Genomic DNA, 13,378 nt, shown 5'->3' with positions numbered 1-13,378 from the left:
GCAGGAGGTAAAAGTGGGAAGAGAGGAGCCTAAACTCTTAGTGGATGCTACTAGACAACTAATAGATAGGAAACTGAAATCTCCTCCTAGGAAGAGGGCTGAATTTACCTGGTTCCTGGCACTTAGGGGGAAATATACATATGCCATTTCCTTTTATCATTGAACCAGTGATGGCTGGTGTAAGTTACAAATTCTTATTCTCTTTTCTAATATGATTTGTAGTTTTTTTTTTTCCTCAAAGACAAGAAGAAAAGTAAAGATAGTCTCCAGTAAGAATGAAAAGATGGGATCAAAGTCATTTTCTTATCTCAGAGAAATCACCCCCATCTCCCCCCACCCCCAACACAGAGAGAGAGAGAGAGAGAGAGAGAGAGAGAGAGAGAGAGAGAGAGAGAGAGAACACAGAGTTGAACTTAATCTAACTTATTCAACCATTTATTATTTGCTATATCTGAGCACAATACAAACCTAGGGAGAGAACCAAGGCCTTCCCCCAGGAACCCCCATTCTGGCAAGGAGAAAAAAAGGTAAATCCATAATACTGCAGCAATGTGCTTCAGATAAACATGGGCATCACAGTAGGCAAAGGGAAGAAATAACAAGATTAGGAACGGCCTAGTGACCTAGCAGCATCCAGAGATGAGGGCTCCAGATTAGGCAAAGGCTTTTAGGATGAGACACACTGAAAAGGCAAGTGTGAAAGCAGCCTGCTTGCTTGGGAGGGTCTGAGAGGCATGAGGCTGCAGGAGCATCAAGGGTATGAGAGAGGCCAGTCACGAGTGAGCTTCAAGAATAAAGGAGGAACAGGGATTTGAGGTAAAGGTGCAGCATTCAAAGAAGTGTGAACTTGGTTTCATAGCCTTGGCTTCTCACCCTGGTGATTTTATATGTAGTGGAAGAGAGGAGGCAAAGAGGGGAAATACAGCTGGCCAGTTACCCAGGGTGTGGGAAGCCAGAGACTGCTATCTGAGACATGCATCGTCTGATTAAATGAGTTTTTAAAAAACTGGGGCTAGGACGATGGCTCAGCTGATAAAGTGCTGAGGCATAAGGACCTGAGTTTAGTCCCCAGCACTCACATTAAAAAGCTAGGAACAATAGTGTGCACTTACAATCCAAGCACTGAGGAAACAGGCAGGTAGCTCTTTGGAGCTTGCTGGCCAGCATCCCTTAATGAATTGTTGAGTTCAAGGCTCACTGAGAGACTCACTCTCTGTCTCTCTGTCTCTCTGTCTCTCTGTCTCTCTGTCTCTCTGTCTCTCTGTCTCTGTGTGTGTGTGTGTGTAGAGATATAGATGAGATAGAGATATAAATGAGAGAGAGAGAGAGAGAGAGAGAGAGAGAGAGAGAGAGAGAGATGAGAAAACTAAGGAAGGCATTAAAGCTTGACCTCTGGCCTCCACATGCGTGGACATACTCAAAAATCAACACACACACACACTCAGATGAGTATCATGGAGTGAACTTGGCAATTTTGGTAATAATATTAAACATTCATAAACCACTAGTGCTGAGTGCTTTTCCTGGTGGGAGAATTCTTTTTCCTCAGATTATATCATGGCGTTATCACCACTAACCTGCAAGGCAGACCTTGCGTTCCCACCTTATTCACAGAGTGACCAAGTGTCAAAAATATAAACTATCCAGAACTATTCACAGGTAAGGATTTATGACTCACACCCAGACCAGCTGGGGCTCCTTACTTCTAACCTCAAGCATAGTAGGGAAAAGAGGACAGGACTCTAACGTATCTCTGGTCATGCAGGATGCCTTTAAGCATGGTGGTATAGGTTTGGTTTGGATGCTCCTTGGTAGATCGTCTCTCTTGAGTCTCCATTTCCTATCAAAATCAAAATGGATAAATTAAATAATACATGTGGTGTCTCAGCTGAGGTTCATTAAACATATACACTAACATTCATGGTTCGTAACTTCCAGCCATTCGTGTTTCCCCTTCCAGCACCTCAGCCTCAAGGGCTGAAATACCTTCTTCGGAGAGTTCCACAAACTCCACCAGTGAAAATTATTCCACTTGCTTTGAAATGAGGGAACTTCCCATTGACTTTGTCCTCCATTTAGGCAAGTCTCTAGATCAGCTGAGCTGTTCTGGGGTCCGCTGTTATATAAAAGGGAATTGTGTCTTTTGGAGTCTGATAAGACTCTAGTTGCCTTTTGTTGATATTTTTTGAGGATTTAAATCACAGAAACATCAGAGAGAACCCATCATTCTTTCACTGCATTGATATTGAAATGAAAATATTCCATTCAAGTTGCCCATGAAATTCAGTTCCATTTAGTGTGCTTTCTACAGTGTCCATAGGGTTCAGGCTGCTCAGCTTAGAGTGCTTGGACCACTGACAAAACTTGGCAATTCTAGTGTCTGATCTTTTAAAACAACAAGCCCCTTACCTAGCTTTTCAACAGAAGACAAAATGAATATAAGTATGTACACACTACCCTGGAAAAGGGATGTTATAGTGTAATACCAATGATATCATTAAAAATCTTAAGGTATTTTTTTAAACTTCTGTCAAAGGGGGGGAGCAATATCAATTTTTAAACAATAAGAAACACAACACCATAGAGAGCTGATCAATTTCTAATGAGATGGCATCTCCATGAACTAACATAGGAGGATATTGTGCCACGACATTATATAGGGAAAAATCAAGCTTGATACCTCCAAATATAGTGTGATAAATTTATGGCTAAAGATCATGAAGGCCAGAGCATATAGGTACCTATGCACCTGCACTTTAAGGAGAGCTTGGCGAGGAGACTGAGCTCCCAAGGCACTGGATACCTGATGGAAAATGGGTGTCCAAGGACACTTTAGGCTTCAGTGTTTGTGGGAATATCACAGACCTGGAGTCAGTGAGTAGTACACCTGTAGTGCTGAAGACTGCATCGGTGACCTAGGGGCTTCTCTGTGTGTTTCATCCCGTGCCTTTGCTGTCTGTAAAGCAGAGGTGACACTTATTTGTGTGAGGCCCAAAGTGAAAGATAGGCAGCAGCAGGTTGGATCCAGAGAAGGCCACTCCTAAGCATCAGCTGTCATTGACACTGCTAAGGGGTGGTCACGTGTCCTCTGTTACACATTAAGGACAAGGTAGATTCTTTTGTCCTTGTCATATATAGAGAACTAAAATTTACTTATCAGTGTTTCCAGGATGTTATATGAAGCAATGAAGCTAGCAAACCCGGCAGTCATACAGGTTTAGACATGTATTATTCTCTCTCTCTCTCTCTCTCTCTCTCTCTCTCTCTCTCTCTCCTAACTATATATTTATATATTAGTATACATTTATTATTTAAATATATTAAATTAGAAGGCTAAAGTGATGTATCTCTTTCCTTATCTCCTGATTAAATTTATGTCCTATAAATTAACATGAAGAGAGGGAGACAGAGAGACAGAGACAGAGAGAGGGAGAGAAACAGAGAGACAGAGAGACAGAGATATACAGTGGAAATTTATTCTGTTGTAAATGATAGGGAAACATGACATTTGGAAGGAAAAGTGGATGGGACTGGAGATCATTATGTTAAACAAAACAAACCAGACTCATAAAACAAATACTGTGTCTTTTCTCTCAAGTACAAAGCCTAGACTTTCAAACAGAGAAATTTTAGCTCAAGGGCGTGAGAGGAGAAAAAGTGTGGTAACCAAGGTAAGAGCAGCATTGTGTGACTCTGTTATGCTGAATTCATTTAGGTATTTTCTTTAAGAGTAAATCTTTCTAGTTTTGAAGTCTTGAAAATCCTTGCTCTTTCAGAGGAATAGGGCTAGTAGAGCACCTCCTCCCCTCCTCCTCCTCCTCCCCCTCCTCCCCTCCTTCTCCTCCTCCTCCCCCTCCTCCCCCTCCTCCCCTTCTCCTCCTCCTCCCCCTCCTCCCCTCCTCCTCCCCCTCCTCCCCTCCTCCTCCCCCTCCTCCCCTCCTCCTCCCCCTCCTCCCCTCCTCCTCCTCCTCCTTCCCTCATCCTCCTCCTCCTCCCCCTCCTCCCCTCCTTCTCCTCCCCCTCCTCCTCCTCCCCCTCCTCCTCCTCCCCCTTTATCCCTCCTCTTCCTCTTCTTCCTCATTCCTCTGGCTTTCTGAGGTGTGGTCTAATTTGCCCTCATGCTATTCGAAAATTCAGTATGCAGTCAAAGCTGACCTTGAACTCCTGATTTTCCTTCCTCTACCTCTTGAGTGCTAGGATTACAGGTGTTGGACACCATACCTGCATGATAGCACTTCCATTGGTGTTTGAGGTGTTTGCTAAAGAATTTTTTTTTTTTTTTTTTAGTTCTTGAGTACATTTTTGAAAGTTTTGTTTCATGAAAAGGCCTCAAGCTAATAGAATTTTCATTATTGTTTTTTGGTAGTTATTGACAGATTTTTTTAAAAAAATAGTTCCTTAACAAATTTTGAGAAAGAAAGAAAGAAAGAAAGAAAGAAAGAAAGAAAGAAAGAAAGAAAGAAAGAAAGAAGTTGGTTTTTAATAATGGTCCTGTGGTCTCACAAGCCTAAACACTAACACTAGTGGGCAAGGTAATCTCTAGGTTCATTCTAAACTGTTGTACTCTAGAGATTCTAGGAGAAAATAAAAGACCCCAGTTTCCTCTTTCTGATCATACTTAATCAATAGTTCTCTTATAAAAAAAATAATAACTTAGTTGAACAGCCAATAGACAGAAACCCCAAGCTCCTAAAAGCATAGAAAAGTCGGGTATGCATAACACTGAAACCTATAGGATGTCTCTGTGCCCACTTGGGTGGTTGGGAAGGTTCTGAAAATCTGACCCAGTCAGAGAAGCATCAGAATCAAGTTCTGCCCGACTGTTTTTCAATGTGTATTCAATAGTTACCAAACTGCTTACATTAGGAAGTCTGCACAGTGCTTTTCATCTTGGTATTTTAAGGGTGTCTACTGAGCTTCCCGCTCAGTGAGACCATTTCTATTTACAACTCCTTTCTCTAGCCCTGAGACCATTTTTTTCCAAAGATAGCCCCCTACCAAGGAAATCATAGCTCTCTATGGCTCAGTCCTAGAAGGCCTGTCATTGGATACTCAGCTCAAACCATTCCTCTAAAGAAACCATGTCATGTAGTTACTCGTATTGTAACACAATACCAGAGGTGACTGATTAATTCATATGGGAAATACTTATTTTGCCTCAGTATCAAACAATGATTGTTTGGCCCTACTGCTTTGACCTGTGATGAGATCGCAAACCACTAACTTCATAGAGTCTCAGAGCAGAAAGATCACATGGTAAAATGGTCCCATATCAGCAGTACATCTACCCAGGGACTAGAAAATGATTGACTACATCTTTTGGGTGCCAGCTGTCAGACCCAGGACGGAGAAATGGGGCAGGGGGGAGAGAAGAGTGAAGATGAAGCCCATAGAGATTTCAGACCCCGGAGACCAGCATCAGGGTGTAGATCTAACTTTTGTTATTCAGTACAAAACTCATATACAATTTTGTAGCCAATAAGGTTTCAGTTACATAATCAAGGGCCAAAGGAGGCATTGCACTGGCTGACCTGATGAATCTAATTTGTTGACTCTGTAGGGAGGGGGAGTAGATTGCCCAGCAGGGATGTCCGTGAAGACAGAGGAAGCACATCACTCTGTGCTTGAGTCCTTTGTTCTGTCTCACCAGTTTGCTAGTAGCCCCTTTAGATCTCTGGGCTGTGTGTACAGCCCAATCAGGATTCCTCAAGCAGGCACAGGAGACCATGGCATCTGGCTCTGCATCCCGCTTCTTCCTCCACTAGGTTCACTCTCACATCCCCCACATATGCCATTCCTCTTCAAGTTCCCACCACCTCACAAAGCACCAAGCTTTTACGACCCAAGTAAATTTAAGAATTTACTACCCAGGGCTTTGCAGGACATTTCAGATCGAAACTACAGAAACTGTAAAAGCATGTTCTAAAGTTGGGGGTTTCTGACTTTGAGGCACAGAGCGCTTGACTCCATTTGCATCTTTTCTTATATTTTTGGTTGTGTGCCTAGCCTTTAGCCACTGACCCATCTCTACAGACCCATTTGCATCTTTTCTTGAGCAGTCTGATAATCTGGTCCTCCTGATGACATGGTCCTCTCCCTACCACTCTGTTCCTTTCAGGAACATCACTGTCTTCGAATTAAAATCCTGGGGGACTGCTATTACTGTGTGTCTGGACTGCCTGAGCCCCGCCAGGACCATGCTCATTGCTGTGTTGAAATGGGCCTCAGCATGATCAAAACTATCAGGTAAGTTGTAATTGTCTCCGTAGTACTTGAGGGCTCAGTGTGTGGGAGAAGATACACGGCCTCATTTATCTTTTGCTGAAAATTTTGGAATGTGGTTAATGTCTTGCATATCTGCTGATTCTCCCATACAAGCTGCTCTCCTTGTCTTATTATCACACTCCACTTTCTGTCAGGTGTACAGGAACTCTAAATCACAAATGAGAACATCACAGTGAGCAAACTCTCTCTTTGGAGAGCAGAGCAGGTAAGGTAGACACGGCACATGCAATTTCAGTGCAGTACCATAAGCTCTGTGAGTAAAAGACAGGATTTGGGGAGGTTAAGACCTGTTGATCTAATTGCTATCATGGAGAAGATGTCCAAGGTGAAGGTATCTAAGATGTCATTTGGAGTATCTTCTGCATAGACATCAGCAGGATGATGGAGGTAGAGTGTGGAGCTCTGAAAAGAAGATAGGCATGTGTACAAATCAAGATGAGCTACAATGGTCATCAATGGGTAAAAGCCAGAGCCCACAGGACCTTGATACAACTGTACCTTAATGTCAGCTAAGTATTGGCTTTTTGTGTGTGATGCAACTACTTTCAGCTTTTGTCAACACACTTCTCCAGTGTTCTAATCAAAAGAAGAAATATGAGGGTTGGAAGATTCTAGAGTTAAACTGTATGACCTTGGGACAAAAGCTCATCCCTGTCAAAATTCCCACTGAGATTCCACCATGGTTACGGAACCTGTAAATAGTACATTCTTGAACAATATTGGAAAGAGAGAGGTGGAAAAAGGTGTGTGTGTGTGTGTGTGTGTGTGTGTGTGTGTGTGTGTGCGTGTGTGTTTGAATGGAACTCAAATGTTACAGTAAATGTACAGCAGGCCCTAAAATACCATTGCACTTAGGAAGATAGGGTTTTCAAGGTGGAATTCGAGTAGTCCAAGCAAAGACAGTATAAAGAGAGAGTTTGTCAAAACCTAACTCCAAAGCTTAGTACTTCTTGCTGATATGTCCCACTTGGATCAACATAAGAGACTACATAGACAACTTTATTTCCTCAAAGGAAAGGAGTTAGAAATTCATATTCTCCCAAAATCTGGCATGAAATTTCCCTTTGAAATGAATATTTTATTTTAAAAACAAATGCTTTGATATGCTCCTGGTGACAAGGGCACTATTTCCAAGAATAAGTTAAATGACAAAGATGACCAGTCTTTGTGCTGTTTGTGGGCTGCAGGCCTTTCTGCTGAACTGTGCACACAAAGGAATAGGATTTTTACCTGATGGAATATATCTTCCACTAAAGAGCAACAGGAGCCAACCACACCAGGTGCAGGAACACAAGGACATGGACAATCAGGAGAGATGCAGAAGTCTCGGGTCTGGATGACTTTAGACCAAATTATGGTATTCCTACCTTTTCTGGGCAATGTTATATTTTCACTCTTTCATTTAAAAAGGAAGGGGTTTGAGGACCAGGAGTAAAAATGTCCAAGTACTTATCACTCCTTGATGCCATATCCAATATCATTCCATTATCTGGCCATACTCTCTAGCCCTGCAGGAGTAGTTCACTGCCCTAGCTCCTAGGCTGGCCAGCTCAGTGGTAGAAATAGATCTATAAATTCTGTAGAAGACTTCTGTATACATCTGGGACTCCATGAAAGGTACCATATTGATATGCCAGTGAGTAGAAAAGAAACTAGAAATTAGAATTTATCTAAGTCTCTTCAGTATCTTTCCATCAGAACAGACCACGTGTCCATCATAGTAGAAACTTACCTTCAGTGAGGGTCATGCCATTTATTACACAGTAAGAAAATTGTTTGAAGGTCTGGGAGACGGCTCAGTGGTTATGAGTGCAAACTATTCTTGTTGAGGACCCAAGTTCAGTTCTCATAGCACTCATAGTGGACTGCTCACAATTGCCTGTAGTTCCAGCTCCAGAGGATCTAACAAACTTTTCTGCCCTTTACAGATATTTGTATGTATGTGCACAACATGTCCCCCCAGCACATACAACTATAGACACACACAGGCACATGCAAACACACACATGAACACAGACATACATACACACATAGACATAGACACATGGACATACACACATATACACATAACTAAAAATAAAGCCTTTGTTCAAATAATAAAATTATACAATTGCCACTTGCTTTTAGTCCCATCTGACTTTCTCCCCCAGTCTTTGAATATCAAGTAAAAATTTTAACAGTTCACATCATGATCAATCTTTTTAATTTTTTAACGTTCCTATAATCTTAAGAAGAGGTATCAAGGGGTCATGAGGTAAAATAGAAGCAGATAATGTTTGCTGTGATTTTCATGACAGAAACTGGAGTCTTCACAGGCAGAGAGACTGCCAATGCCAACGCCATTGTTCTCCATCTACTGTAGCGTAAAAGTTCCCTCCATTAAAGAATGGACAGATGAGCTATAGGCTCAAACCTAAAGTTTCCTTTAGGTCAGACTTTGGTGAATTAACTGTTCATTTGGACACTTGAGGCTCTTGGCATTTAAACGAGGATCAATTCTGATGTTTTAATGGGTCTTAAGAAGCAATGAGACAGATACCCAGGAAACCAGAGATCTCCACAATTAAGCAGATATGTGGTGCTTATCCTGTCAGCAAACCAGTAATTCTGTAAGCAAATGTTTATTAAGCTTTTCCATGAGTGAGACTTCTGCAAAACCCTGGAAACCCAGTTGTGAATGCATTTTCTCTAAGCCTTCACTCAGCATGACCACTTGGGTTTATTCATAAAGCAAAGAAGCCAGAGAAGATATCCCTAAAGTCTCTATCAGTACTGGAAGTCTATGACTTATACCTACACAAACCTTACACTCAAATAATAAAACATACGGCCAACATTCCATAAGAACTTCTATTTTGATCTTAAGCTGAAGACATGCTGTAGAGACAGCATCATAGAGAAATGGAGCATGCTCAGTTCACTCTCATGTCTCTTTCTGCAGAGAACCTTCTCCCTGGCCCTTTTAATGGCCAGTTTAAGGCCTTTGTGGAGCTTTGGATTTGGACAATGTGAAGTGAAACTTAGATAAGTTGAAATGATTCGAGGGCATTCTCTTCTGTTCCTTTATTAAGAACCACTTTTACTTCCTTAGGATAAGACACACTGGTTGCATATTTTTTTTTAACTACATGACTCAGAGCCTATTAATACCGAAAGAACTCCTTGATTATAATGTAGGAGACTTGAGGTCCAGCATTAATTCTTCAGTTAACAAGAAATCATGGCATGAAGGAATGAACAGAAGCACTGGATTTAGGCAAGCTGTGGTTGTAATTGATGCAGGCTTCTAGAATCCCCACTCCTTCTGCCAAGTATTTTCATTCTGGGAGATGGATGCTGAAAATACTCACACTTCTGTATGTGTAAAAGAGAAACCAAGTTACGAGCTTTATCAAGATGTGATTACTGTTTAACAACTTATCACTTGCACATGATGCATTTGTTTTATTGTACCTCAAAGTACTTATTCCAACAGTAAGATTATGTGTGTGTATCTGTGTGTTCCAATTGGAAAATGTATGTGTGTACATATATTTGTATGTATATGAACTCCACATAAATGTGATTGATGCACACACACACACACACACACACACACACACACACACAAATTGACCATTGAGCCATAAAAAAGAATAAACTTCTGTTATTTTTAACAACATAAATAAGTTTGGAAGACATTATATTCTGTGAAATAAGTCAAGGATCAAAGACAAATGTTCTAGGGTGTCATAAATGTGACATCAGAGAAAGCTGATCTCCCAGAAGCAGGGATGAGAACAGCAGTTGGAAAGTTATAGTTCAAGGGTAGAATTTTTCAGTTTTAAGAATAACCCCTAAGAGACCTTGCACACCAATGTGACTGCAGACAATTATATATAGTATCTTGAAAAATGCTTATAAATCGAAACCTACATAAGGTAAAACATGCCAATTAGCTAGTTTTTACCATTCTATGATATATACATAATTTAAAGCAATCTTGTTGTACAGTAAGTACATACAATTGTGTCTGTTAATGCAAACAAGAAATAAGATATAATAAAACTGATTTTAAACATTCACAGGCAAGGGCCAAGAAAATCAAAGTAATTGAGGGAGAAATAGCTAAATATCTCAGTGGCTAGAGGTGCTACCTTGCAAGCCTGGTGGTCTGAATTCAATTCCTGTAACTCACGTAAAGATGCATGAGAGATACAACTTCATAAAGCTATAGTCTGACCTCCACAGAAGTGCTATGGCACTAATTTGCTTATACTCAAACACATCTTACACACACACACACACACACACACACACACACAACAACAATAATAAAATATTCAGAGCCAGAGAGCTTCATGGTTCTAGTTCCCCTAACTCTTTGCTGGTTACCAATCACTGAACATAGAACTGTGGTTTTGTACCCTTGATCTAAACCACATTGGTATTCATTTGCTCCATCTACCCAAGCTAAGGTAGCAAAGGCTGCCACCCTATGACTAAAGGTGTCTCCAGAAGGTGGTGAAAACCATGTAACATCTGGCTAGAAGCACCTGCTTGAGTTCTAGGCATTCCCTGACGACATCACTGATGCAGGATTGTTCAGGGAAATATCATTCAGAAACAATGCTTTGCCTGGAACATTCTCCCATAGATGGCTTTCCCAATTTGGTGCATATATCACCACATTAATTCAACTTGACCCTGACCAAGCAGTGCATGGCCCATTATGTCCCTAAACCCACAGTTTAAAAATTAATAAATCCTGCATTTTTATTGGCAGGTAATATTCAGGTTTTTTATTTACATATGTATTCAAAATCTGTTACTATAAAGTTCTTCTGATAAAAAAAGAAACAGGAAAACAATTTCATCTGCTTTCACAGAGGTAGCTACATAGCAGGCCTTTTAACAAACAAACAAAAAAATCAAACTCTTTTTCCTTAGTGACAGAGGCATGGAGAATAAGCCCTCATAGCAATCAAGAATGATAAAAGGATTTGCGGGGTCCCTATCACCCACCCTTGGATTCCTCAGTCCTTCCCACAGCTCTTCCAAAAGACTTCCCAAGCCACATCTCATGTTTGGCTATGGGTCTCCGCATCTGTTTCATTCATCTGCTGGATGGAGCTAGTTACTCTCATCAAGCATAACAGAGTAGCATTAAGAGTGTCAGGAATAGGTTCTTGCCCATAGGTTGGATCATTTGAGCCAGTCAATGGTTGGTCATTCCCTCGGTCTCTTCTCCATCTTTGACCCTGTACTTCTTGCAGGCAGAACAAATTTGGAGTTGGTAGTTTTGTGGAAGGGTTGGTTTCCTTATCCCTCCACTGAAAGTTTTTCCTGGCTATAGGAGGTGACCACATCAGGCTCCATATTTCCCCCCCCGCCCCGCACCCCCCCCACCCCGCACCCCCCCCCCCCCCGCTAGGAGTCTCAGCTAGAGTTAACCTCATAGACTAACTGGCGTTTGCCCAATCCCAGGTCTTTGGCACAAGAAGATCAACAGAGTCAACTAATTCGAACCATTATGGGCTCCTAGAGACTAAACCACCAGCCATAGAGTTGGGTGTGTAAATATCCCACACCTATGTACCAGATGTGCAATTTGGTCTTCATGAGGCTCCCCAAACAACTGGAGGAGGGGATTACCTGACTCTGTTGCCTGCCTATGGATTCTATTCTGTAGCCACCAGCAGCTACTACGGGAACCAGGTTCACCTGAGAGGAAGGCTGGGAATGAAAGGGAATGGAGGGCTAGAGAAATGTGGGGCTAAGACAACATATTCTGATCAAGGCCCGAAGTTTAATATTTTGCTTTCACATATAAAGGGAGAGCCCCACGCCCAGAGTCTCTTCTCAGTTCAGGCAAGCTCAGCAGGTGGTCCATTCTTCTTAGCTCCTGTAGTAGACTGCAGGGTGCCAAGGCCAGCAATGCAATACCTTCTCCTAGGTCCTACTGTTGTTTGGTCTATTGTGGTAAATGGCTCACAGGCCTGCTCAGGCCTGGGGGAAGGGCACAGTTCCCCCCTTAATTTTTTAAGATGGCAGTACCAATATCTGGATGATGCACAATATTTCATCCCGTCTAGGATCTAGAGTGGCCAAGCAACTGTTCCTGGCTTAGGTTGGCATTTATATTACTCCTATATTACCCATCATTGAGGAAAACATACATAGCATATTGATATATGCCTCTGTCTTAGGTTTATAGGAGCTTAAAACCCTCTTACGCATCATTAACTAACCAGCCATCATCGGCACACGCTTTAGACCCAGACCACATTCAGACCAAAGGACCTGTGGGCATGCACTAGATGCAATTCTTCACAGTGATTTGTATCTGTCATGATGAATAGCTGAGCTTGCTGAGAGCAATCCTGTGTGAGGGCAATCAATCTGCTTAAAATACAAGGTTCAAAGGTTTAAAGCAACATGATTATCCAAGCAATGTAGAAAATAAGGTTGAGAGCAGAAATGTTCCAGTATCTAATCCAACTGCTAATCCAACTGCAGGGATCAGACACAAGTATGGCCACCAGGTATATAGTGGGTGGCTTTAAGTAATGATTAAAAAAAAAAAAAAAAAAACTCCATTAAGAGTGGAGATTATATGCCAAATTAAGTCAGCTGGTTGATAAAGATTTTGAGCCATCTTTATCATTAGAATCATAATTATTAGACTCAAGATCTGTGTCCACTTGACGAACCAGTCTTTCAGGCAGCCATCAGGCTCCATTTTCTTTTTCTGAAAAAATGTAGACTGACACATGACCCCAAATTAAAACAGGATCAGGACCACACCAAGTATTAGTTAAGGGGTCTCTCCACAAGATCCTGGCAAGTGAGCTGGAAGTAACTGGATGCCAGTGGCGATCCACTGCAGACTGACCTTTAGCATCAGTTTGCAGAAAATTTAAAACAAGACAAAAGCAAGATGTGCTTTTGGTGACCTCAGGGGGTATAATTCCCCCTTTCTAGTTTAAAAAAAAAAAAAAGCCAATTTTTAAGAGTTTTTTTGTACAACCAGGGAAGAAGCACCATTAGCTGTTTGTTCCATACTCAGAGAGTTATGAAGATCTTAATTTAAAGTTTCATAATCTCTCTTTTA

At 41.5% G+C, this 13,378-nt stretch overlaps 1 protein-coding gene across 3 annotated transcripts in view; it reads left to right on the top strand.

Moving 5' to 3' along the window:
• Adcy8 (adenylate cyclase 8) overlaps positions 1-13,378 on the top strand; it is a 215,879-nt gene that overhangs the window by 95,537 nt on the left and 106,964 nt on the right. For all 3 annotated transcript variants that reach the window (XM_034516539.2, XM_034516538.2, XM_034516537.2), the window contains exon 6: positions 6,119-6,246. In XM_034516539.2, coding sequence (XP_034372430.1) covers positions 6,119-6,246 — 128 coding nt within the window. The remainder of the gene's footprint in view (positions 1-6,118; positions 6,247-13,378) is intronic.

The sequence above is a fragment of the Arvicanthis niloticus genome, chromosome 13 (genome assembly GCF_011762505.2).
Source record: "Arvicanthis niloticus isolate mArvNil1 chromosome 13, mArvNil1.pat.X, whole genome shotgun sequence".
Classification (NCBI taxonomy): domain Eukaryota; kingdom Metazoa; phylum Chordata; class Mammalia; order Rodentia; family Muridae; genus Arvicanthis; species Arvicanthis niloticus.
Note: the sequence above shows the minus strand (reverse complement) of the source record. Positions and strands in the feature narration are given on the sequence as shown.